The sequence below is a fragment of the Gamsiella multidivaricata genome, assembly GCF_025024155.1.
Source record: "Gamsiella multidivaricata strain RSA 2152 chromosome Unknown BC939scaffold_48, whole genome shotgun sequence".
In the NCBI taxonomy this organism is placed as follows: Eukaryota; Fungi; Mortierellomycota; class Mortierellomycetes; order Mortierellales; family Mortierellaceae; genus Gamsiella; species Gamsiella multidivaricata.
Genome location: NW_026251756.1, coordinates 239,002 through 261,399, shown reverse-complemented (window position 1 = coordinate 261,399; position 22,398 = coordinate 239,002). Strand labels below are relative to the sequence as shown.

The following is a 22,398-nucleotide window of genomic DNA, read 5'->3' as shown; positions in this document are numbered from 1 at the left end:
TATGAAGCTATGGCACTGCTTAGAACTCCTAGTCCCTGCACTGCTCCGCCACCTGAAGATGGCGATGGCTAAAGGGCGCTTAAGCGGGAGTGGAGCTGTCTAGGGTCGCTTTTCGACAGCATTAGTTCCTTGTTCTTGACCCGCAATGAATACACAGGTAATAAATAATGATATCAATTCAATGTAAGCATGGAAGTGGTTGGTAAAGATGCGTTTTTTATTGCTGATAAAAGCAAATAGATAGTAATACTGGTAAGGAAAGATAATGCAAGGAAAAAGAAGTAATAACAGTACGCTACTCAAACGCGTCTTCACGCTCAACCTCGACAATACTCTCCTCCATCCTAGCAAAGTTCAAGAAATGCGTAGGGCGATGCATCTCATGGTAGAATTCTTTGGGCGTGTCCAACACAAGACGATACTTCATATCCGGTGTATGCTGCGCGCCCATGAATGAGTAGTTCCAGATGCCCGAGGCTGGCACCATGAAGAAGCCCAGGAATCGGTCCGACAGCAACATCTGCACCTTCTCGTAATGCGATGGCAGGTATCCCTGGGGGTTGTTACCCGTGTCCTTGTTGTTGCGGCCCCACTCGAATCCAGAAGGCGTCAGCTTGTACGCAGTCAGTGAGCAAGAACCGGGCGTGAAGGAGCAGGTAATGATAATGGTCTTTTCACCATCCCACGACTTGTTGTCAGCCATGATCTTCGCATGCGTCGTCACATCCTGGGGCGAGAGTTGTGCAAGTTCGTTGGGCTGAGTGTGGATCCATCCCAGGGGCTCAAAATCGTTCAGATACTCGTGATTGGGGAGCATGTGGGGCAGATGCACCGTCTGGTGGGTTCCCCACTGAGGAACCATTACGATAGCACGAATCTCCTTGACCTGAGCATTGTCGGGAGGAGAGATACCATACATATATCCAGAAATCTGGGTACGGAGATCCGAGATAGTGATGAACCGCTTCAAGATGTTCTTGGGCAGAACGTAGGTGTATCCAGTCTCCTTGATATCGTCCGTCGAGACGTAGATGTGGTTGGTACGAAGATGCAGGTTGGTCGACGAGATTGCACGAATGCGCCATTCCGTCTTGGACGAGAAAGTTTGAGTCTCATATGGTGCTGTGGTCGTAACAATCATCTCGTCACCATGCACGTTTTGGGTCTTGGTGGTGACTGCAGTAAGTTGCGAGGGCTCCTTTGCCTGCTTCTCGATCTCTGCAATCTGCTGGCGCTGAAGCGAAGGTGCAGAAATCTCCATACCCAAGATGATATCACGAATCTCAGACTGGGTCAACGACGCGACATTGACGTTGTTCTTCTTTCCGTAGTCGCCAAGAATCAAGTCCTTCAGCGATGTCTCCACGGTGTGCCACTCCTCGTCCGTCAGCGAAGGCCAGACATGATGGGGCTCCGTAATGGTCGTCTTGTCGGGGCGCAAGATCATCTTAGTCTTGTCGTTGTTGACGTGAAGTGCACGGAGGATCAAGATAAGACGCGAGAAGGCAATGTACGACGAAATTGTCTTGAGCCAGTCATCGTACAGACCAGACAAGCACATCTTAGGCTCTGTCGCTCTGAGAATCAAATCCCCAAATTTTTCGATCTTCAGGCAGGCCTGGAAGGGCAGCTGGAGCTCAGAACCTTTGATAACAATGTTGGGGAAATCTACGTGGCGGAAAAAAGAAGGCAATTGAATGTAAGCTGGATATTCTCTCAACAACATGCAATTAAACATACTGATGTTAAGTGCATGAACGTGACTTACCGAGACAGTGAACTTCAAGAGGATCCAACATTCCTTTGCGGGTGACAATCAGTTGCTTAGGCTGTTCTTCAACTGGGAGCGAACGAATCAACGCGGCAACTTCTTCGGCTGTCTTCCACTTGGCCAGCTGTCCGAGACGCTTCTGACCCGCCCAAACGGAGGTGTGGATAATTTTCAGGAAGAGCTGTCCGGTTCTGGGATTAAAGATGAAGATGGCTCCGTTGATGGGTTTCGTCGTCTATTCATATATAATGGCATAGCAATGCATAATACCACAATTAGCATCGAATGCATTTGGGGAATACCATAGCAGCCATAAATGCGTAAAGCGAGACAATGATACTTACCAAGTTACCCTCGAACGTCTTGTGGATGGTGACACGGTAGACGTTAGTGTCATCGACGAACCAGATGACCTGGTTGCTGAACAGCTCACCATAGTTCTGAGACGACAGGTAGGGCTCCGTTGGCTCGGACGAGTAGAGCTGCAGACCCTTTCTGATACGCTCGCGAAGCACGTACATCGCAGGGTTGGCCTTGATGATCTTGGCCATGGCCTGCTGCATCAAGATCTTCAGACCGGGGAACCAATTACCATAAGCACTATAAAGAGAGTAGGCGAGATCGACTCCAATCATCACGCCCGTGGGCGAAGGGTAGATGGACATATTGTCGGTCGTATAGTCTAGGAACTTAGCTCGCGTGTAACGCTCAATGTCATGGGAATCAAAGTCTCCCCATCGAAGTTGGACATCAATCCAGAACTTCTGCGTTGTTGCTCCGTCTGTGTTATCCCTAGAGTCTGTGAGCAAAGAGGGGCGCGAAACCTTCCACTTGTATGATCCAAACAGCAAAATATCGGCGCATGAACTGTTCATCTTGTAAGACTTGCGAGGATGGATCGTCTCCTTCTGGACAGTTTCGATCTGTAGTGCTTCCAACTCTTGGTCCAAGACTTGACACTAAACAGGTCAACCATCGGGATGGCATGAAAAAAGCAAATGTCAATATAACCATTATTCTTGAGAGCGCAAAAACGCCGCTGACAGCAACCGAAATAGGTACTTACAAGATCCATGACCAGGGATTCATGAATCTTCTGCCAAAGATGGGCACGGAAGATCTGAATGAGAGAGATCTTGAGGGTTGGGATTTTGCCGTGCATGAAGATACCAGTCAAATCCAGCTGGACCTGGAAACCGACATAAACATTTGCACGATTGATGGTAGGCGACCACCAAAGCGTGAAGCGACGGTTGGGAATCTGATTCAAACCTGAGCGCTGAGCGTTGGTCAACTTCTTATACTTCATACTCTCCTCGAAACCAGATGCCTTCTCCCAGAACAGACCCTCCCAGGTAGGGAAGTATGTGCCCTTGAACAGCGTATGCTCCAGAATACCCTCCACACCTCCCAAGGCCTGGATCATATCCGTTCTGTAATTGTTAAGCTGCCACAGTTTGCCATCATGTCTATTTGTTAGTTAAAAGGTATGGACAAAATAGCAAAAGTTAATGCCTGCCATTACATGCTCTATCTAAAACGTACCCCTCAAGAAATCAAATGAATACTTGCCTGGCGTTTGTCCAGTGGAAGGCATTCACCTTAAGGATTTGGTACTGCTTGAACTCGGTTCGAACACGCCAACCTTTGTCGTATGCAAGTGTGTGTCTGTCCTTTTGGAACAAACTGTTGATTCGAGGAATACCGCGGTCCCAGGAATCCTCAAGATCCTCCAGTGTGAGTCGGCGGTTCTGGGCGTTAGCCTCCTGACGCTTTAAAGCATACTCAGACCAAACACGCTGCGAATCAATGAACTCAGATTCCCAAGGCTGCAAGTAACGGAACAGGTTGGGGATAAGCTGATCTTGTTCGTGTGACATGCCGCTCCGGAAGTGGGTGATGCCGGCATCCGTCTGCTTGGACCATCTCAAATCCGACTGAGGGATCAAAACATGGCCCATGGACAGCATTCCCAGACCGCCAAGCTCCTTGGGCGTAAAGAAAACTATATGTGTTGCAGGTAAAGAGCAGCGTTAGCAAAGCAGACATTACCAATGTCAAAGGAGACTAGTTAGCATGGCAACGCAACTTACCTGTTGGCGGGAAACGGGAGGGCATCTTAGAGTTAAGACCGATTTTGACACGGGTCTGGATCTTGTTCTCGCACTTGACCAAGAGGTCCAGCAACTCACGGGTATGCACAACAGCCTCACGGTAATAGGTCATCAAGCCAATAAGGCAAGAGTTCCACTTGTTGATAATCTTGGAGAACGTCGTCGATCCCGAGGCCATTAAGATCTGACGAACACGATTGTGGAATCTCTGGATACCCTCCTCGTCAACACGAAGGAAAGCCTGTGCGGTTCGCTCCTTTGTCTGCTCGTTAATCAGGTTCCAGACACCATCCTTCATCGAGAACTGCTCGTCCTGGTTTCGGATCTTAGGCAGGATACGGACCTCGAATGAGCACATGGCGAACAGCAAGTTCGGATTATCCTTGCTGTACACTGACACATATGTATCGTCCCACTCGATCGTGGTCAAGCTTCTAGGCAGACGGTTCTTCATATCCCAGAAGACCGCTCGACCTAGGTTAACATCGTGCTTCATGAGACGCATCCTGCAGTCGCGTGGCCAGCACCTCTTGTTGCGATAACCGACCACGTTCTCGTTGTTGGGATCCGGATGCTCTGTCAAGTACCTCTGGATCAAATCTCTTGCCTCGTCTGCAGTGAATCGCAGGACCATATGGAACCGATCAATATAACGAGAGTAGAGGCGGATAGGATGACGGACCTCGGTGGCAACATCGCGGTACTGTAAAAAGTCGTTGGGAAGTTGAGGAGGACCAGCCATCTCGCTAGCGCGTTGAAGACCGAGGACCAACAGATCAAGAATCAAGCCGTAGTATTGGTAGATGAAACTCGAGAACTGAAGACCACGGATGAGGCCGTAGGCATTGACGTGGTTCATGTCCTTGTAGTTGAGCGAGACGTTGTTCTTTGCGGTCATGTAATCGGCAATGTTGTGATCGAGAATAAGACGTAGGAGACGATTGAGGAGGGTGAGATCGACCTTTTCGGCTAGTTTGTTGAACTTGGTTTCCATCATCACAACACACTCGCCTTCTGATGTTTCCCACACATCAGTCAGGTTGTTGATACCCTGGCACCATTTGTAAACCAGTAGAGGTGCTGGCTCCGTATCCGCTGGCTTGATCCAGGCAGGAAACAGGTGGCGCTTATCAGCCTCATACCAAAGGTATTGATCCAGGTATGCATCAGAGATCTTCTCGAGCGGCTCCACATCGTATACAGGAATCAAATGACTGTACAGGTCCATGAACTCGATGCCAACCTCCTTGAAGGCTCGCTGGGTGAGCAAAAGACGCTTAATACGGCTGAGGGCCTCGTGCGGGTTATCATATGCCTGCTCGACAAGGCCGAGCTCCTCACGTTGCGATTGGTTGAGACGGCCCTTGACACTGTACGCTTCCTTGAGTCGCTCCAGTGCCAAAATCAATAGCTTGGTGTCGTGCTTGTAACTGAGAGGTGGGAATGGGATTGGCGAAAACTTTCTGCTCTCCAGCCAGTGCACAGTCGAGGTGTAGATAGCAACGGCTTCCTCCGCTGTAACATAGGGTCCGTCCTTGAGATAGTTGTGTTGACGCTCCTGTTCAGCCTTGAGCCACAAACGTGTCAGACGACCCAGGTTTTTCTTTGTTACCGTCTTGTCGACAGTTGCTCCACGACGAATACGTTCACGGTTGTAATGTGCGACGTTTGTCCACCAATCTGCCTTGTTCTTGACATAACGAAGGATCATATTCTCAATCGGTGCGGGCATCATAGGGACCTTCCATGGAATGTTGGCCTTCCAGCATCTAGATTGGATTAAAAAAGGAGAGAAATATTAGTATGCCATGCTGCGATGCGTATAGTAACAATGTGGTTCCCGAAAATATAACTCTGTAGAACTATTACCTCCAGGCTTCGCTCAAATGTTGTAGAATAGTCTTCGATTTGTTGGTCCTGATGCCCTCGGGCATCATATCTAGGATATCAGCCATGACAGATGCACGAAGCTCGAGATCGTAATGCGACTCCACACGCTGCTTGGTGACGGTCTTGGCGATGCCCTTAGAATGACGACCCTCAAAATGTCTAGCAAGCAGGTTTCCGAGCCAGCGCTCCAACAGCGGAACGATACCACGCAAGAAGAAAAGCCAGACTCTCCAACCTGGCGCCCAGAATCCAACTCCAGGACCCTTTCCAACTGGTCCAGTATTGAAGCGATAGTAGATGACGTGCTTCAAATCCTTGCAAGCGCGGATCTGTCGCATCAAGCGATACTTGTATCTGTACATTCCTGTCAACTGGCCAACGTGCGCAAAGATGTACTGGAGGCCGTCCGCTAGCTGGAAAGCATCCACGTTTCCGAGACGGTATTGAACATGCGAGTCGACAATCAGCTTTGTGAGACGCAGGATTTCACGGCACAAATGCATGGCGTTTCCGAAGCGTGACTTTTTGCGCTCCTTTGTCGTGAGAGTCTTGACGGGCTTCAAGTTAAAGTTGTAATCCAGATGCAGATAGTTCAAGTTCTTTCGGTGGATCAGGAGGTTCAGCATGTTGTAACCCTGCCGGCACACCTGAAGACCAACTTCAACCCAGTCAAGCTCGGTCGATTGGAAAAACTTTGTCGACTTGAGTTGGCGGAACAGGTACTTTTTGCTCAAGGGTTTGGGTCGACGATGATGGAGGGCATTGAGAACGTAGTTTTTGAGCAGCTTTTGGTACGACACACGGACCTTGACAGGATTGTCGCTGGGGCAGTGTTCTAGATACCAACTCTGAACCAGTGGAATATCCTGCGCACGACGCGTGCGACCACTGCGCTTGTTGAATGGATGGGGTGCCCAGTAGAGACTGATACCATTAGCGGTGTTGTCTGTATACAAGGGTTCATCTTGTAAGAAGGGCTCGATCTCATCCGGAAGCTTGAACTCGTCATCATCATCCTCATCTGCATCGCCGAACAACGCATCCTCTGTCGAAATTTCCTGGTTTGGTGCTACTGTACTGCGTGTCGTAATAGGATTGATGATGGGGTCATAGTAAAATGCTGGAAGGTCGGGATCCTCGGCAGGGATGTGGACGACGGTCGGATAGTGGTACCATCCAACATGGACAGAACGAGGCAAAGAGTTGTATACATAAGGGAAGGCAACCTTGTACTCCGTACGGATGGGCTGGCGGATAATGATTTTGTTGATGTCGTTAAACTCGTTCCAGTCCTCGTCTGCAGGGTCAACATCGCGGTAGAGAGGCTCGAATTTGGGCCCCCCTGGGATGGCGACATTGAGTGCTTTGGCAGTGAAGAAACTGGGCTTGTCAAACAGATAAAAGTAATTCTTGTCGGTCAAATCGGACATCAGCTGCTTTGCGATTCTGTAAAGATTCGACATTTGGCCCAGATCAAGCTGCCAGGCCTTGTATGCCGGTCCAGAGACATGCCTCGTATCGATGAGGGGTTTGTGGTCGTAGAACCAGTCGTAGATGGCCTTGTCCTCGTCTATGTCAAGCTCCATCTGAATTGCTTCGAGCGGTTCCACATCCAGAATGTTGTCACCATAGTCCAAGGGCATTTCTTCATCATCCATGGGCGGAAAACGCATGCGCTTGAAATGCCTTCGGTCTCTCTTTTCGCGCCTCATCATAATCCACATGCTTCCCCACTGAGCCATGTAGACGGGTTCAATCACTCGCGGGATCTCATTGACGAACGAAATGGCTCCTGTGATGTGATAGAGGACCGGCACCTCGCGGACTTGCTCCCAGGGCATAGGCATATTTTCCAGCAGTTTCAAGACCGAGTGAGGCACATATTTCAAAGCTCCGAGGTAGATACGTTTGTCGTGTCGGAATTTCTTTGAAGACATGTCACCATGATCCTTGATAATCTTTCGGATGTGCTCCGGGGGCATATCCGCCTTTTCGTGCGCAACAAATCCAAACTTGCGCTTCTCACCGTAGCGCTAGATATCAAAAAAGCGTTTGAAAAGACGGGAATTGAGTTAAAAAGGACACTGCTATTGGCTAGGATGAATACAAGGCCACGTGAGTTTGAAAGACATACCCTAGCCTGTAACTGCTGCCATTTCCTGGCCTTCTCGTCCAGCTTGTCCTGGGTCATCTCCATGGGCGTAGGCACGTTGCCGGAGGTGTCCATGTGGCCGTATGGATTACCCTGGCCGTAATATGGATTCGCCGCCATTGCTGGTGAGATCTGTCGATATGCGTTGGGGCTTGTATGCTTGTTTTGCTGCCGTTATCTAAGGGAGTAGGCGATCACAAGAGACTGCTTGAGTGTTTGCTGTGGGATCTCTAGCGGATCAAGATGTGTTTCTAAACAAAAATGAGGTAGGTACCTGCTTGACAAAGATAAAGCTGAACAAGAGGAGGCAAACGAAATCGGATTCTACTTATTCCTCTATCCTTTCAAGGTTGTTGTGAGGATGGCAAGAATATGTTGGTTTGGAGACAAGGAGAAAGAGCTAGAGCACGAGCAATGGAGGCACAGTGGGAAATGTCGTTTTATGTGGCGAAGACGTCAGCAAAACATTTATGTTTGGAAATAGCGACAGCTCCATTGACGTCCATCACATCTTTCGCTTACTACACTCCTTTTCTTCCTTATAATACAACTAGTTTTTTTATCTCAAGCTCTTCATGGTCAATCCTCCCTCATACCCTCATTCTTCCCTCACTGTCGTTCCTCGTTCCTCGAAATAAAGCAATATATTCCTCGCCCGTGTAGACTACCATGGGTATTGAGGGCCTGTGGCCCTTTCTAAGAAAGAAAAGGTATGAACCCGTTCTTCGCAATCAGTCCCCCTACCTATCCAGCCTCGCCAGTTTCACTGATCGTAATTCGGCGATTCGGGTCGATATCCTTGGGTCTTTTTATGTCAGCGTTCGCTACGCTTATTCCTCGCATCCTATGAACGATGCTCACCGCATTGTCGAGCGAGAGATACTGAAGCTTGGGGCCTAGACGAACTTGGTTCTTTACCTGGACGGCCTTCCTTCGGAAGAAAAAGAACCCATTGAAGTGCGCCGAGAGAACCTTCGCGAGAGAGCTGTTGAACGCGCCGACAAACGTCTGTGTGAGCTCGAGGTTCGCGTGGGTAAAAAGCTTCGCGTGCGGAAACACCAGTTCATCGACATCAGAAAACACTTGAGCTCGGCCTTCTATTGGTCCCAAGAGTTGTCGCCAGACGGCTCCACTAACGGGCGCGGAGCAGCCTTTCATGTCGTTCTCTAAACGTGTGCTCGATGTCTTGTTTTGGCAAAATACTGCGCTGAAGAAAGAACTTCAGGAGCTAATACTGGTGGACTACGAGAACAAGGACATCATTCCTTCTCAGTATGACCTGATCGATTGGCTTGAGCGGTAAGCTCCTGAGTTCCTTACCACAGAGATATTTTCGAACCTCAGCAGGCGTGAGCCACGCAAAGGGCCGAGAGATTGCAAGGATTCGACATCCGTGATGGACCTGAGCATGATGTGAGAACACGTTCAATCCATTCGGCAGGCCAACTTCGATCCTATGACTTACGAGGGACGCGGTTATGCTCACCGAGACTCCATTCGAACAGACAGGTTTCTCCTTCAGCTGCTAGCTTTCAAGCTAAAAGAACTGCAGTCGATCATATACGGGCGACTCCCGCAAAATGTCTTGCCCTTCGAATCACATCCACAGTCGGGGGAGTGGACTATTGCCTCACCGAAGTTTGAACTATGACAGGTCGAGATCTGCAGGCTATACTGCTCAACCTGCAGCATTTTCATGCACCGCAATATTTGGCAGGGCGCAGCATTTGCAACGTCGTTCGCAGCCATTTACCCCATCAACAGCGACCGCTCTATCTTCAGCCAGTAGATAAAGACGGGCACTACCTTTGGATGCAAGATGCAAGACCGCACACAGAAACTGAGGGAAAGCAGCAGCAACAGCAGTTGCGCAGTGGGGCATGGGCAAGGGCAAGGACAAGCTGGAGGACGCAAGCAAGCAGGCTGGCGTTAAGCGATTATAGACTATGTAGATGTACCCATAGTTCAGATGCAGTACTTTCTTATAAGGATGCGTTCTGTGACGTATTTGAGCCCGAATTGTTCTGTACTCACATCCATTGAGAACTTGCTTCTTTCCCACGCCTTCTTCTCCTTCCTCCAACATGGCATCTAGCAATTTTATTCGAACAGGCCGCAAGATTATTGCTATCGGTCGCAACTACACCGAGCATGCCAAGGAGCTCGGAAACGCAGTTCCTACTGCCCCTTTCTTCTTCCTCAAGCCTACCTCGTCCTATATCACTAACGGCCAAAGCATCGAAATCCCCGCCGGTGCTGAAGTTCATCACGAACTCGAGCTCGCTGTCATCATTGGCAAGGATGGTCGCGATATCCCCGAGAAGGATGCAGACAGCTACATTTCAGGCTATGCTCTGGCCCTCGATATGACAGCACGCAACTGGCAGGAACAAGCCAAGAAGAAAGGGTTGCCGTGGAGTGCTGCCAAGGGCTACGACACCTTTACACCTATTGGCGATTTTATCCCGAAAGAGGAGATATCCGACTACAACGATGTCGATCTGTCGCTCCAGATTGATGGGATCACCAAGCAGCAGGGCAACACTCGCGACATGATATTTGGGTACATTCGTTATTCTACTCAAGTTGCTGTTGGCTGAATGCGCTTATCTGGGTTCAGCACGTTAACATCACTTTTCCCCCATCGATAGTATCCCAGCTTTGATTGAGAACGTGTCCTCGATTATGAGACTGGAAGAGGGCGATGTCATCCTGACAGGAACTCCCAAAGGCGTTGGACGAGTCCTCCCAGGAGAGACCATTACCTGTGAACTGGTGTTTCGGGGTAAGGTGCTCTCACAGCTGCGATTTCCTGTGATCGATCGCCCCAAGCCCTGAAGAAGAAAACAAGCATTACACAGCGAACACATTATAACAAACACAATAGAGCTTCAATAAGAATTATAGACAAATATTGTTCAAATACTTTATTGCGGCTGACAGTTATTGCGTAGAACCGCGCTTAGCGAGAATACGATCCAAGACCTTGGTGACCATGGTCTCACCTTCCTCGCCATCAAGGAATCTCTTGACCATAGCCTCGACGCCCTTGGAGGCATACTTGCCCATCATATCGACCTCGACATTGACCTTATCGCCCAAAGCCTTGCGTGGCATGACAACCCTGGTCTGCGTGTAGGCGATCATCATGATAGAAAACGTCCTCTTGACATCGTCGACATCAATGACAGTGAGGGAGGTGCCATCCAGACAGATGAATCCCTTGGGGACGATGTAGTCCATGAGCTCCTTGTATTCTTCAGGAATTTCAAAGACGAACGTAATGGCATTGCCGTCATCCTCACGAGAGACAATGGAGACCGTAGTATCGACATGGCCTTGTACCATGTGGCCACCAAAGCGGGTATGAGCATTCATGGCACGCTCCAAGTTGACGGCGTCACCGACCTTTAATGAACCTAGAAAAGTCCAAAAATGGGATTCCAGTCAGGTCAGTTGAGCGAGTCGATCCGCTGATAAAGCGTAATAATTGTCGTCGCTGCTTTGAGCAATCGAAGATGCATACCGAGATTGGTCTTGCGCAGGGTCTCGGGTGCGACACCAACTTTGAAGAACGAGGCACCGAACTCTGTTACGGTCAAGCAGGTTCCTGAATATGAAAGAGAGAGAGAGAAGGGCGATCCAGATCAATCTCGTATTAGACACAGAGTCTTTTTCGAGTAAAATGGACCGAGTTGTATGACAAGAACCCTGCGCGCTTGAACTTACCATTGACAGCAATGCTGTCGCCAAGATGGCAGTCGCCCAGGATCTCGGCAGCCTCGCCAATGGTGATGCTGAATCCTTTTCCACCTGATTCTGAAAAGTCGAGAGGTGCAATGTCGGTGACCTTCCCGAGGATTTCTACGATGCCAGTAAACATGATGTCTGCAGTTGCTGTGTTATGATGAAGGGTATGCGGAAGAGAGGGAAGGTATGGAGAAGTAAAGATTCAAAAGAGAGAGGAGGAGAAGTCCTTCGAGATGTGAAGAGACTCTGTTCTGGTGCGCAGCTCCTGAACTGGCGATGGATAAGGTTTGTTCTCTTCACAGACATTCTACGGATACATACAACGGTTAATTTTCTACACGCCGTTCACAGGCATGGATGTATATCGCAGCTCAATCGCTATTGTTTATTTACAAGGGTGGTCCAGCACTCCTTCTTTCGAAACAGAAGCTTTCTGATGGTATTTAATGGTCGTGAGCATCGCATTGTGCCGAGTGGGCAGCCTTCTCAATCATGTACTTGTTCACCAAGGGATCCTGTTCACCCATCGCCAGTGTGCTCGAGCACGCGACCTCCTCAGCCTCGAATGCGTCACGGAACTCTGCCTTCTCCGCTGCCAATATCTCATCCTCCATCGAAACATTGAGATCCTCGGGACTGGGAGTTATGATAGCCAGCACGGGCTCATTGGCAACATCAGGAGCGGGTACTGCAACTGGGGCCTCAACCACCTCAACCTCAATATCCTGATCGTGTCCCGAAGGGTGACGAGGAGTAGTCACCTCTGGAGCGGAGGAAGTTTCGGAAGTGGTCTTACTCACCTCCTCAACAACGGTCGGTGTAATCTCGTCCTGTTCGGGAGCTGGGGCAGCCTCAGGGGCAGGGGCAGCTTCAGGGGCAGGGGCAGCTTCAGGATTGGCTTCAGGACTGGCCTCAGGAGCAGGATCAGCCTCAGGAGCTGGGGCAGACTCGGGAGCAGGGGCAGCTTCAGGGTTAACCTCAGGGCTGGCCTCAGGAGCTGGGGCAGCCTCGGGGGCAGGATCAGCCTCAGGAGCAGGGGTGGACTCGGGGGCAGGGGCGGACTCGGGGACAGGGGCAGCTTCAGGATTAGCCTCAGGAGCTGGGGCAGCCTCTGGGGCAGGGGCGACTTCAGGGCTAGCCTCAGGACTGGCCTCAGGAGCAGGAGCAGGGGCAGCTTCTGGAGCAGGGGCAGCTTCGGGAGCAGGGGCAGCCTCAGGTGCAGGGGTAGCTTCAGGATTAACCTCAGGACTGGCCTCAGGAGTTGGGGCAGCCTCAGGCGCAGAATCAGCTTCAGGATCAGGATCAGCTTCAGAAGCTGGGGCAGACTCAGGAGCTGGGGTAGTCTCGGGAACTGGGGCAGCTTCAGGAGAAGTGGTATCTATGACAGAAGCGGCGTTTGGGACCTCGGAAGTGACACTTGCGAGGTAAGGGACGGCCCGGGCAGTGATCGAAGCAGGTCCATTCTCGTCCTCTGTAGCCTCTAATTTCTGGGCACCATCAGGCTGCTCCGAGGTGGCTATGCAGAGGGGCCAAAGCTCAGCGCCGCAAGCTTCATCGACTCCTACGGATGACGCTACAAGGGAAAGGATGATACGAAAGACGTGTCATTACAGCTGTACCTCCCGACTGTAAGTACAACATGAAAAAAGTGCACGAAGGGTTAATACCTGCATCGGCGCGCTTGATGGTTAGGCAGCTGCTCGAGTAATCATCGCCGTTCCAGGACTTAATCCAAGAGTCCTGTTCGATATTGCCTCGCAGGAACTGCATATCGGTTGTAGAGACATCGGCCAAGATACCGTTGTAGCATGATGCGCAGGCTTCCTTTGCAACCTGATTGTTGAGATTGGTGCTGAAGGCTACAGACGATTTTATATAGGGTGCAGAAAAGTGTGAGTGGACGTGTTATTCTGGTCAAGGACCACTACTGCTTGAATATGTGTCCATACCAAAGTAAGCGCTGCCAGAAGGACCTTGAAGGGTGCTAGGGCAGGCTGGGTATTCGTTGCGTCTGTTAAGCCGGGCACGCTTGCCGGCGATAGGAGCAGAGTTGCTGGAGCCGATGACAAGTCCGAGGACGACTGTCAAGCTGAGAACGAGGTTTGACTTCATTGTAATTATTATACAAGATGTAGTGAGAGTGCCAAAGGGGAATAGAGGGGATGGGGTATAAATTAGTCTTAGTAGTACTGAAGATAAGACTACAGCGATGGCAAGATGCTGTTCTTTTATAAGTGAAGCAGGATACGGGGGCCTCGTTTGTTCATAAGGTCGTCCTGCATTCCTGGCTATTTTCATGCCATCTGAGGTCTCTGAATGAACCAACTCCACTTCTCCCACATATCAAATACAGCACTCAGATGCACATCGACGCACATCGATGGATTCGTGAACTTTCCAAAGGGATAGCAACGCGGGATCGACAGGAATGAGAATCTTTCCCTTTCTTTCTGCTCGTGCAATAATCTTCTACGCATGTTCTACAAACGCATTCGCGCAGGACAGGAGATTCTCATTCACCATGGCGATCTATCGCATCTTTTTACCTGCCTGCACAAGGACATTCCTCCAAGGACATTCCTTTCTTGATACAGATGTACAGCAACTTCGGTGAAAGTGGAATGAGGGATAGTGGTGGGATCGGTGTCGAGGATACCTATTATTCAATTCCATCCTAGACATATGAGAATTAGCACATCCCCCCATTTCATCACTTGGAATGCGAATATATCAAGATTGGTCCATGTGCAATAGGGTTGTTGGCACACACATTTGGCACTACGCTCGTTCCCGGTGTTTCTCCTGTGCTACATTCAGCAAACTCATCCATTTATTCTTCCGCAGAGTGGCCCAGCAAAGTGGAACAAAGGCACAGCCACCAGGGGAACTTGCACGCGTCGCGTCCAACATGACACGCGTCAAACTTTGTTTCTGTTGTTGATTCAACTATCCAACTGTTCTTCTGCTCAACTATCCATCTGCCGTTCCGGTCACCGTTTCTGTATCACCACCAACAATTACATGCCCCTTCTTATGGACCATTGAAGGAAATATAAACTACAGCCTGGTTTTTTAATTCAACTACACCATACCTTTCGAGCATCGCGTCAACCAAGAGATGGTTCATTGGATACATAGAACTGGCTTTTGTTTCCTAGTCTTTACGCGATTATCCGACGTAGAATTCGAGACCATCGCTATTGTAATTCGTATATTTCGCTATGGACTTTATTAAGGTTGTTTTTGAAAGCTTTAGAGTGCTTTGGTGACTGTGATTCACCTCGAGTCCGCAGGAACTCTATCGCTTCCTGCTTGCCTCGGTCGGCTTCACTTTTATCGAAATGTCGCCGATACTGTTTGGATATCCTCTACGTTTCTTCTCATGTGCATCAAGCCTGGTCTTGGTCTGCGCATGGAGTGTGCCATTACTACTGCAGCCGGCGCTTTACATTCTGGTTGCCATTGCTGAAGACAGTGATATCTCGATAGTGCCTATGGTTGCTTTTGTAGGCATAGACCGGTGCAGCTATAACCGACGCTGCTATCAATATCGTGGTCAGTGCTTGGTGAGGCGGTCTACGACTGACAGCTCCAAAGAGCGGGTTTACGTGTGGCGGCCTACCTTGACGCCACTATGGTACGATAAAATAAAATAAAAAGCTGTTAGTAAGGAACTCGATTCGCGATGCCACCGAAACATACTGCAGGAAACGATGCCTACCTGGATGACAGTGCGAGCTCGAGGTGAACCTTGCGCAGCTCCCCTGCTGCCTCTCCCACGCTCTTCTTGCATTCCCTCTTGATCCCTTCTATTGCGTATTGCCCGCAGCCTTTTGCTATCCCTTCTCACCGTCCCCCCCCCCCCCCCCCCCCAATTGTCTATGACAATATCCCATTCGCCCTCCCTCTCTTGCACCCGTACAGTGTGTACGTTCTGCAGATACAAAAAAGTTGGTGGTGCTGATAAAAGGAGTGGTGTCACAGACGTATGCAGGTATGCTCGCAAGGAGTGACGCATCCATTCTCATGCTGTCAATGACGTCCCATAGCACTATGGCATCTTGTGCTTCATATAATAAATGTAGCCGTTGTCTGGCCCATGCAACGCGAACAGCGCTGTCCCACTATGAGAACAGTCAAGGTTCACACTCCTATTCGATATGGTCGGCTGCATTGACTAGTAGATGGATCCTTGAGGGCCCAGAGCAGTGGAAGAAGCAGGATATCTGCGGAACTAAATGATTGTGCACGCGCGCTAGGAGATGGCGGTCAGTCCTTGTATCAGTGACTACCTCCACTCATAGAGTATGTCGATATTGAGGGATCGACGAGTCTCTGGAGGAGGGAGATGCCGCTATCATGAGAACTTCTCCGCCTTCTTACTCATGGATGTTGGCTGCTCAGGCTATGGAGTTGCCCAAGTCCAACAAGGCGAGTATGCGCCAGATGGGACAACATCTCTTGCACGCGAAGGATAGTCAAGGAGCGGGCCAGACGCCTGAAGCAACAAGGAGGCAACAATGTCCAAACAGCGTACCAGGAGATAATCAAATGAGAGAATTCGCTGAGGGCAAAAACCACCAAGGAAATCGATACGGCCCATGACGCCTGGAAAGGTGTCCGTGGTACTCTTCAGACGTCCGAGCTCACCCCAGTCTGTAAAAAAGAGTTACATATGCAGGGATCTTAAACAAAACGCGTGTAGGCTAAACTACGTATGATAGCATGCACGCGTAGAGCATAAGAGTAAGTTCGTTTTAGGACACACTTTGAGTTTTGAATGTGGTCAGCACAGAGGTGAGGGGGGAGGGATAATTATATTGGTATCGCGGCTTCTGGCCAGAAATCGCTACAGTGCCGTTAACATCAGAATCCTCTATCGTGCAAGCAGCTACAACGGCGCCTGTATTTCAAGATTCCATATGGATGGATGATACACGGACTATCATAATCACTACCACATTTCTTTCTAACTAGATTCGAACGACGTCTGGCACGTCGACTGCGGCCCGAAGACGGGGACTGAGAAGCGACATGCCCTACCAGCAGGGGAGGTCGCTCGAAGAGGGGCGATAGGAGGATACGAAAGGGGTATAGAAGGTACCGCATGGCTATCAGTCATTCAAAAAACACGCGTCTTTACTTTCACCAGGTCGCTTGAAATCCCGCCACGTCGTGAGGACAAGATCAAGACCATCGGTGTCCATGACACAATCAAACGCATTAGTCTGGGTTGCCCGTGGTTTCGATGTGGAGATGTTATCAACCTCCAGAACTCGCAGGGCTGTCGGCCCTCATGGAGCCCAACCGTGCCTGTCTCGCGCCTTTCCCCCAAGTTACTCCCCGCTTTTATTGCCATAAACATCACCATCATCGCCAGTCAGCAATTACTGGAGCCATCCCCAATCCCCTGACATCCAAAAACGACGCCACGGGGGGCTCAAAGGAAGAGCGGGAATTATGCTAAGTTGAAAGCGAATATAAAATTTTAATTAGATATGGCGATATAAATCTCGCCAGCCCTCGTTCCTAAACCCAACTCAACCGCACAAAGAACACGACACAACCATGTCAACGCCTCCACTGCCTGCTTTCGTCGACTCTGAGGTCCTCAAGGCCCTTATCGAGGACAAGACTAAGGTGCCTGGAAAGGATTACCTCGTCATTGATGTTCGCGATGAGGATCGCGTGGTAAGGTTTTCGTTTCGTTCATTCCTCGACTCCAGAAAAAAAATCTCCTTGTAGCGCATTTCTAATATCCTTCATTCAACACGTATTATAGGGTGGCCACATCCCCGGAAGTGTCAATATCCCATCCAAACAGCTCCCGGACCAACTCCCAGCCTTGGTTAGACAGTACGCGGATGTGCCGCAGCTTTTCTTCCACTGCGCACTATCACAGATTCGTGGACCCAAAGCAGCCGCGCGTTGGTCTGAGGCCGTTACTGAACGAGGTGGTGACAGCAGCAGCATTAAGATCCTGCGCGGTGGATTTGGCGACTGGCAGCGCAAGCACAAGGACGACAAGAACCTTGTCGAGGCGTATGAGGCTGAGTACTGGATTGAGGACTATTGAACGTGGTCATTGGAACAGCCGAGCGGGCCGGTTAGGCTGGATGAGGAAATGTCGACATTGTGGTTATCGCCTTATGGTGATAGACAAAGCGGCAAGGACGACTCGCTGGCATACAAGAAAAGTCAGTAAAAGTAAACACTCTATTCCCACATTGCAAAGATGATAGCAATTGTACCTTCAAATAAAAGACACCATGTAAAGGAAAGTGACAGTAGTCCAGGGATCTTTTGTTTTATTTGTTTGAAAATATTAATACAGAGACTGTGAAGTGAAAAGTTACAAATAGGAGGTGATGGAGATCCAAAGATTACGCTTCGGTGGCATCTGCGATACCGTGTGGGCCGATCGAGAACTGGGCTTCGGACTCGGGGAGGCATGGAGAATCGTAGATCTTGCACACACGGTTCTCTCCTCTCGCCTTGCGAAGCGACAATCTAGTTTACAAAACGATCGATGATCAGTCACTATCAGATTCAAAAGAGCGATAAAAGAGATGTGATGGGACTAATACGTTGTCGCATACCTCGTTGTTGAAGAATGCGCCATAATATTTCCTCCGATAGGTTTCTTGCTCTCTGCATTGAACATGGCCATGCCATCGACTTGAGCGACGACCTGGTTCGTGATAACAACAGCGACACCGAACTATACATATCATGAGGTAGAAACAAGTCGCAATGAGTAGTTGATCTTCCTGTAACAGAATCAAATTCGCCAAGTCCTGTTTTGAGAACATCAAGTACCTCGTCAGCAAGGCGCTGAAGGTTCCTCAAAAAGCGCGCCATGTGCATCTGTCTGGCAGAGAGCTCACCGCGTCCTGAGAAATCCGTACGGTACAAGGACGTTGCACTATCAACAATCAACAAGGCGAATCGAGACTCCGACATCATGGCTGCCGCCTGGACCAGCAAGTTCATCTGATGGTCTGTGTTGTATGCTCGGGCATATGCCACATTGTCCAGGACTTCTTCACCATTGAGATTGTATCTAGTTCATCGTAGAGCGGACAGAAAAAAGTACCTTCGTTAAAACAACAAAATCCTTCGCACCTTGCCAGTTTACAATAAACATTGACCGCAGTAGTTGAACAATTACCTCTCGGAGATCGAGAGTAGACGTTCGGGACGGAATGTTCCCTCGGTGTCGATGTAAAGGCACTTTCCCTCGCCACCATTCATTGCCGTTGGTAGCTATATGACCAATAAAGTAAAGCGTCAAACTGATGTCCCATATGCCGGACGGACAAATTCAAGTTACGGGAGACCTCCCTTGACCCTTACCTGGCAAGTAACTGCCAGCATATGACAAAGCTGACTCTTTCCCGTCCTAAACTCGCCAAATAACTCTGTGATAGCGCCAGTCTCGATGCCTCCACCCAACAGCTTGTCCAGTTCTCCCGAGCCGGTCGTAATCTGCAACATGGTACTTCTTCTCTCATGAAACTCTGTTGCCGTTGTGAATCCCATAGGGACAAGACGGGATGCTATATTCGGAAGGATTGACATTCGACATACGTCAGAACCCTGGAAGTGAACACCGAGGTCGTGCATTGCGAAGACTGGTTACCTTCTGTGATAATCTTTTCGGCTTTGGCCTCCGAGATACCCTTGATGGTAAGTAGGGTCTTCTTTGGAGTGAATGCGATCGATTCGACGGTGTAATAGCCTGCGTCCTTCAGCTTCTTGATGTCCGCTGTTTGAATGCCGCATTCCTAATGACGAATCAGGAGAGCCAAAGAATGTGCACCGTAAGAGTCCGTTAATAAGAGTTCCTCCCAGTCGAAGTAGCATTCTTTGATCCCTGTTGGCAGATGTATAGATACATACCTCCAGTTTCTCGGCTATAGTATAAGGATAGGTGAATGGAAAACGATCGGTCAAAGGCGTCAAACGAGAATGTCCCTGTGTACACACATTCAGAGGAGAGAAAACTGTGAATGAATCTTACTGAGCAAATGGCTGCCATAGGTATCCTCCTCTTCCTCCTCCATCTCGACCTGGTGTTCTTGCTGAGCGTGCTCCATGTTGGTTGAATGGAAATGGGCGATGTGAGTAGCAAAGGTGGGTTGGGTTGAAGATGGGAAAGGAGAGAGAAAAGAACACGCTACTTATCGTATTTTTCCTATTTTGCCACCAAAATATTGTTCGTTCTCGTTATTTGCACGCTACTCTGCATTTAAAGAAAGTATGCGAAGAAGAGGTTTGCAGTTGTAAAAGGAGTTACCTTGTAATTAGAGAAGAGTGAACATCAACCTCAGGAGAGCTCCGCCCTCCTTATTTCCCAATCGCTCCATTACTCTAACCACCTCCTTCATTCCTTCCTCCACTCCCTCTTTTCCAGCATCAAATCGACTCACCATCACTCCACGGACCAGATGTCGCGCAAGGGTGTATCCAGCTCAAAGTTCGGCCATCTCTTTGGTGACACCAGCGGTAAGAAGAAGAGACATCGGACACCTTCCTTCCACCTGGCTTGGCTACAGCTTGAATCTCGCTCTGCGTGGACCCAGTTGCTAATGACAACCTTCCTTCTCAACATCCACAGATAGCTCCTCGACGTCAAGCAACCAGAGTCGCCTTTCAGGAACGGGAGATCTCTACAGGGATCCCTTAGCTGCACTGCTCCCACCTGTTACCGCAACCACTACCACGACACGCGGAGGAGCGACTACAGTCAAGGCTACACTCTCACCCCCTTCTTCGACTACCTCTGCATCTTCAGCAACAGCAGCAGCATCTTCCCGAGGCTCTCCTCCAGGGTCGGGTCCTAACTCTCGCAGTTCCTCCCGCGTACAGCACCATGCACTCTTCTCCTCGCTAGCTGGTGACACCGGATCGTCCCTGTTCGACTCTGCAGCCCCAGCTTCTGCAACATTGTCGGCCGCGAAACGAGACCTGTTGTTTGGAGAAGGCACTTCAACTAGTTCATCAGCCAGGAGAACATCCACGCCTCCATTATCCAGGAATAATCAATCTGGAACTGCGTCGTCCTCACAGCAATCCTCTCGAGTGTCCACACCGCCTCTTGGGGTCCGTATTGTAACCGCCACGACATTGGACACTGGCGCCTCACCATTAGGGGGACCGCTCGAGGATAACAGCAAATTACAGGGTAAAGATGATGATATCCTCTCCATCAGGTCGCCTCTATCGACGGCGCCTCTGACGCGTACTAACAGCCAGGCGAGTATCAAGAGCCATGAGAGTGTCAAGAGCAGCAGGAGTGCGCAAAGTCAGGAGACAGCTGAGGACGCGCAAGCGAGCACGCTCAGGAATGCAAACGTGAAACCCTCGGCGACGGTCTCAAGTGGACCAGCACTGTTATCTTCAGCACGCTCGGCAGCCACTGCAAGGAAGACCACGAGCGTGGACCAACCATCCAAGCAATCTGAGGCGACGACACCGTCGGCAGCAGATCCAATTTTCAACCCTTTGACCTATCGATCTCAATCTCCATCTCAGCCCACGCCATCGGCATCATCACCATCGAGCATATCGTCCCAATCGATCGAAACATTTCAATCTATCTCTCGGACGTCCTCACCGGCCGCCATTGTCCCTCCGCCGCCTATGAGTAAAAGCGGGTTCGAGCGAGAAAACGACTATATGTCTCCACCACCGGTCTCGCGATCGAGGATACCCGTGAATGTAGCTATTATGGATGATGCAGCAGAGGCGTTTGCAAAGGATCTTTTGTTCACGGCTGAGCCAGCTCAGCCTACCATCTCGACCAGCACCCTTCAATCATCCAGCTTCTTAGACTCTGGATTCAGCAGTTCTCGAACGGCAGCGGCTTCCTCTTCCACTAGTCCCATGGATGAGACATTCACAGCCACAACAATATCGACCATAACGTTACCTGTCATCAAATCTGGAGTCGGCGCAGGGACAGTGGGGCAGGCCAAATCGCTTTCTGGATTTTCGCTAGGAGAGGATGTGGCGGACAGTTCGAATCCATGGATGAACACGCTTGCGGATTCGCTGGAGCAGACAAAGCTGGCCAGGGAAAATCCCAGGATCGACTATACCCAATCGGACGCCGGTCCCGGTTTTGCACCGGAGGCCGCGTTTACGTCGACTATGACTGCCATTGGTACTGCCGGCGCGGACGCGACGGCAATCACCACTACGAGTACGACGACGACGACGACGACTCGCTCTATTTCAAGAATACCCATACCATCGCTGGAGGATGACATTGGCGGTTTTGACGACGTGTTTTCGTCGCTGGGATCCAGCAAGCGCGGTGGCAGCAGCAATACAGGATCTTCGCGTGTAGCGCCAGCGCAAGAACCCATGTCGAGGTCACCGCCTGTCAGTAATGTCTCGAGTCTGACAGCAAGGAACTGGAATGTATTGGATGCGGTTGAGGCGGCGGTGCAGGATCCGGATTTCCTGGGACCAACGTCGCTGGCAAGCCAGAGCACGGATAAAGTGCTGGCGATTATGCAGATGCCTAAGGATGCTCTCGATAAGGATGTTTCGGCTCAGGAAGTCTTTGATAATCCATGGGAATAGCGAGTCTTTTTTTTTTTTTTTTTTTTTTTTGCACCTTGTCCGCAAGTGATAACCTGAATAAACTACCTCGCTGGCGTTGGATTTATGCACACCATGCTTCTGCGCTGGTAATGACATGTGATTTACAC

The 22,398-nt window shown here is 49.9% G+C and overlaps 7 protein-coding genes across 7 annotated transcripts; 3 read left to right on the top strand and 4 right to left on the bottom strand.

Moving 5' to 3' along the window:
* Positions 1 to 166: 166 nt before the first annotated feature.
* BC939DRAFT_456793 (pre-mRNA processing factor 8) lies at positions 167 to 8,322 on the bottom strand. Its single transcript, XM_051556383.1, has 9 exons — positions 8,202 to 8,322; positions 7,910 to 8,105; positions 5,755 to 7,808; positions 3,865 to 5,654; positions 3,344 to 3,776; positions 2,838 to 3,240; positions 2,116 to 2,730; positions 1,769 to 2,006; positions 167 to 1,668 (listed from the first exon to the last, which is right to left on the bottom strand). The coding sequence occupies exons 2-9, from the start codon at positions 8,045 to 8,047 to the stop codon at positions 296 to 298; spliced, it is 7,044 nt and encodes a 2,347-aa protein (XP_051410536.1). The 5' UTR covers positions 8,048 to 8,105; positions 8,202 to 8,322; the 3' UTR covers positions 167 to 295.
* A 1,546-nt stretch (positions 8,323 to 9,868) lies between these two features.
* On the top strand, positions 9,869 to 10,844 carry BC939DRAFT_456787 (uncharacterized protein). The gene is made up of 2 exons (XM_051556382.1): positions 9,869 to 10,490; positions 10,579 to 10,844. The coding sequence occupies exons 1-2, from the start codon at positions 10,012 to 10,014 to the stop codon at positions 10,763 to 10,765; spliced, it is 666 nt and encodes a 221-aa protein (XP_051410535.1). The 5' UTR covers positions 9,869 to 10,011; the 3' UTR covers positions 10,766 to 10,844.
* BC939DRAFT_456785 (Lumazine-binding protein) lies at positions 10,826 to 12,094 on the bottom strand. Its single transcript, XM_051556381.1, has 4 exons — positions 12,071 to 12,094; positions 11,657 to 11,984; positions 11,454 to 11,537; positions 10,826 to 11,346 (listed from the first exon to the last, which is right to left on the bottom strand). Exons 2-4 carry the CDS (start codon positions 11,808 to 11,810, stop codon positions 10,871 to 10,873), a joined length of 714 nt encoding a protein of 237 aa, XP_051410534.1. The 5' UTR covers positions 11,811 to 11,984; positions 12,071 to 12,094; the 3' UTR covers positions 10,826 to 10,870.
* On the bottom strand, positions 11,968 to 13,861 carry BC939DRAFT_412809 (uncharacterized protein). Its single transcript, XM_051552954.1, has 3 exons — positions 13,627 to 13,861; positions 13,345 to 13,536; positions 11,968 to 13,250 (listed from the first exon to the last, which is right to left on the bottom strand). Exons 1-3 carry the CDS (start codon positions 13,787 to 13,789, stop codon positions 12,121 to 12,123), a joined length of 1,485 nt encoding a protein of 494 aa, XP_051410533.1. The 5' UTR covers positions 13,790 to 13,861; the 3' UTR covers positions 11,968 to 12,120.
* A 3,338-nt stretch (positions 13,862 to 17,199) lies between these two features.
* BC939DRAFT_456783 (Rhodanese-like domain-containing protein) lies at positions 17,200 to 17,958 on the top strand. The gene is made up of 2 exons (XM_051556380.1): positions 17,200 to 17,368; positions 17,460 to 17,958. Exons 1-2 carry the CDS (start codon positions 17,246 to 17,248, stop codon positions 17,751 to 17,753), a joined length of 417 nt encoding a protein of 138 aa, XP_051410532.1. The 5' UTR covers positions 17,200 to 17,245; the 3' UTR covers positions 17,754 to 17,958.
* On the bottom strand, positions 17,959 to 19,950 carry BC939DRAFT_456780 (DNA repair protein-like protein RAD51-like protein A). Its single transcript, XM_051556379.1, has 8 exons — positions 19,701 to 19,950; positions 19,580 to 19,593; positions 19,320 to 19,464; positions 19,034 to 19,236; positions 18,849 to 18,943; positions 18,497 to 18,740; positions 18,277 to 18,398; positions 17,959 to 18,187 (listed from the first exon to the last, which is right to left on the bottom strand). Exons 1-8 carry the CDS (start codon positions 19,774 to 19,776, stop codon positions 18,061 to 18,063), a joined length of 1,026 nt encoding a protein of 341 aa, XP_051410531.1. The 5' UTR covers positions 19,777 to 19,950; the 3' UTR covers positions 17,959 to 18,060.
* Positions 19,951 to 19,975: 25 nt separating this feature from the next.
* Positions 19,976 to 22,275, top strand: BC939DRAFT_456777 (uncharacterized protein). Its single transcript, XM_051556378.1, has 2 exons — positions 19,976 to 20,185; positions 20,298 to 22,275. Exons 1-2 carry the CDS (start codon positions 20,128 to 20,130, stop codon positions 22,268 to 22,270), a joined length of 2,031 nt encoding a protein of 676 aa, XP_051410530.1. The 5' UTR covers positions 19,976 to 20,127; the 3' UTR covers positions 22,271 to 22,275.
* The last annotated feature ends 123 nt before the right edge of the window (positions 22,276 to 22,398 follow it).

What these genes read in the sequence shown, in the direction of transcription:
- BC939DRAFT_456793 (XM_051556383.1), bottom strand. Translation starts at nt 8,047, where the DNA reads ATGGCGGCGAATCCATATTACGGCCAGGGTAATCCATACGGCCACATG. An exon ending in GGCAGCAGTTACAGGCTAGG is followed by an intron (nt 7,809 to 7,909) that starts GTATGTCTTTCA and finishes TTTGATATCTAG; the next exon opens with CGCTACGGTGAGAAGCGCAA. An exon ending in AGACGTTCGAGGGTAACTTG is followed by an intron (nt 2,007 to 2,115) that starts GTAAGTATCATT and finishes ATATATGAATAG; the next exon opens with ACGACGAAACCCATCAACGG.
- BC939DRAFT_456783 (XM_051556380.1), top strand. Translation starts at nt 17,246, where the DNA reads ATGTCAACGCCTCCACTGCCTGCTTTCGTCGACTCTGAGGTCCTCAAG. An exon ending in TTCGCGATGAGGATCGCGTG is followed by an intron (nt 17,369 to 17,459) that starts GTAAGGTTTTCG and finishes CACGTATTATAG; the next exon opens with GGTGGCCACATCCCCGGAAG.
- BC939DRAFT_412809 (XM_051552954.1), bottom strand. Translation starts at nt 13,789, where the DNA reads ATGAAGTCAAACCTCGTTCTCAGCTTGACAGTCGTCCTCGGACTTGTC. An exon ending in TTCTGGCAGCGCTTACTTTG is followed by an intron (nt 13,537 to 13,626) that starts GTATGGACACAT and finishes AATCGTCTGTAG; the next exon opens with CCTTCAGCACCAATCTCAAC. An exon ending in CATCAAGCGCGCCGATGCAG is followed by an intron (nt 13,251 to 13,344) that starts GTATTAACCCTT and finishes TTTCCCTTGTAG; the next exon opens with CGTCATCCGTAGGAGTCGAT.
- BC939DRAFT_456785 (XM_051556381.1), bottom strand. Translation starts at nt 11,810, where the DNA reads ATGTTTACTGGCATCGTAGAAATCCTCGGGAAGGTCACCGACATTGCA. An exon ending in CGACAGCATTGCTGTCAATG is followed by an intron (nt 11,538 to 11,656) that starts GTAAGTTCAAGC and finishes TTTCATATTCAG; the next exon opens with GAACCTGCTTGACCGTAACA. An exon ending in CCTGCGCAAGACCAATCTCG is followed by an intron (nt 11,347 to 11,453) that starts GTATGCATCTTC and finishes GGACTTTTCTAG; the next exon opens with GTTCATTAAAGGTCGGTGAC.
- BC939DRAFT_456787 (XM_051556382.1), top strand. Translation starts at nt 10,012, where the DNA reads ATGGCATCTAGCAATTTTATTCGAACAGGCCGCAAGATTATTGCTATC. An exon ending in ACTCGCGACATGATATTTGG is followed by an intron (nt 10,491 to 10,578) that starts GTACATTCGTTA and finishes CCCCATCGATAG; the next exon opens with TATCCCAGCTTTGATTGAGA.
- BC939DRAFT_456780 (XM_051556379.1), bottom strand. Translation starts at nt 19,776, where the DNA reads ATGGAGCACGCTCAGCAAGAACACCAGGTCGAGATGGAGGAGGAAGAG. An exon ending in CGAAAAGATTATCACAGAAG is followed by an intron (nt 19,237 to 19,319) that starts GTAACCAGTCTT and finishes TTCCGAATATAG; the next exon opens with CATCCCGTCTTGTCCCTATG. An exon ending in GCGCATTCTTCAACAACGAG is followed by an intron (nt 18,188 to 18,276) that starts GTATGCGACAAC and finishes TTTGTAAACTAG; the next exon opens with ATTGTCGCTTCGCAAGGCGA.
- BC939DRAFT_456777 (XM_051556378.1), top strand. Translation starts at nt 20,128, where the DNA reads ATGTCGCGCAAGGGTGTATCCAGCTCAAAGTTCGGCCATCTCTTTGGT. An exon ending in TCTCTTTGGTGACACCAGCG is followed by an intron (nt 20,186 to 20,297) that starts GTAAGAAGAAGA and finishes CAACATCCACAG; the next exon opens with ATAGCTCCTCGACGTCAAGC.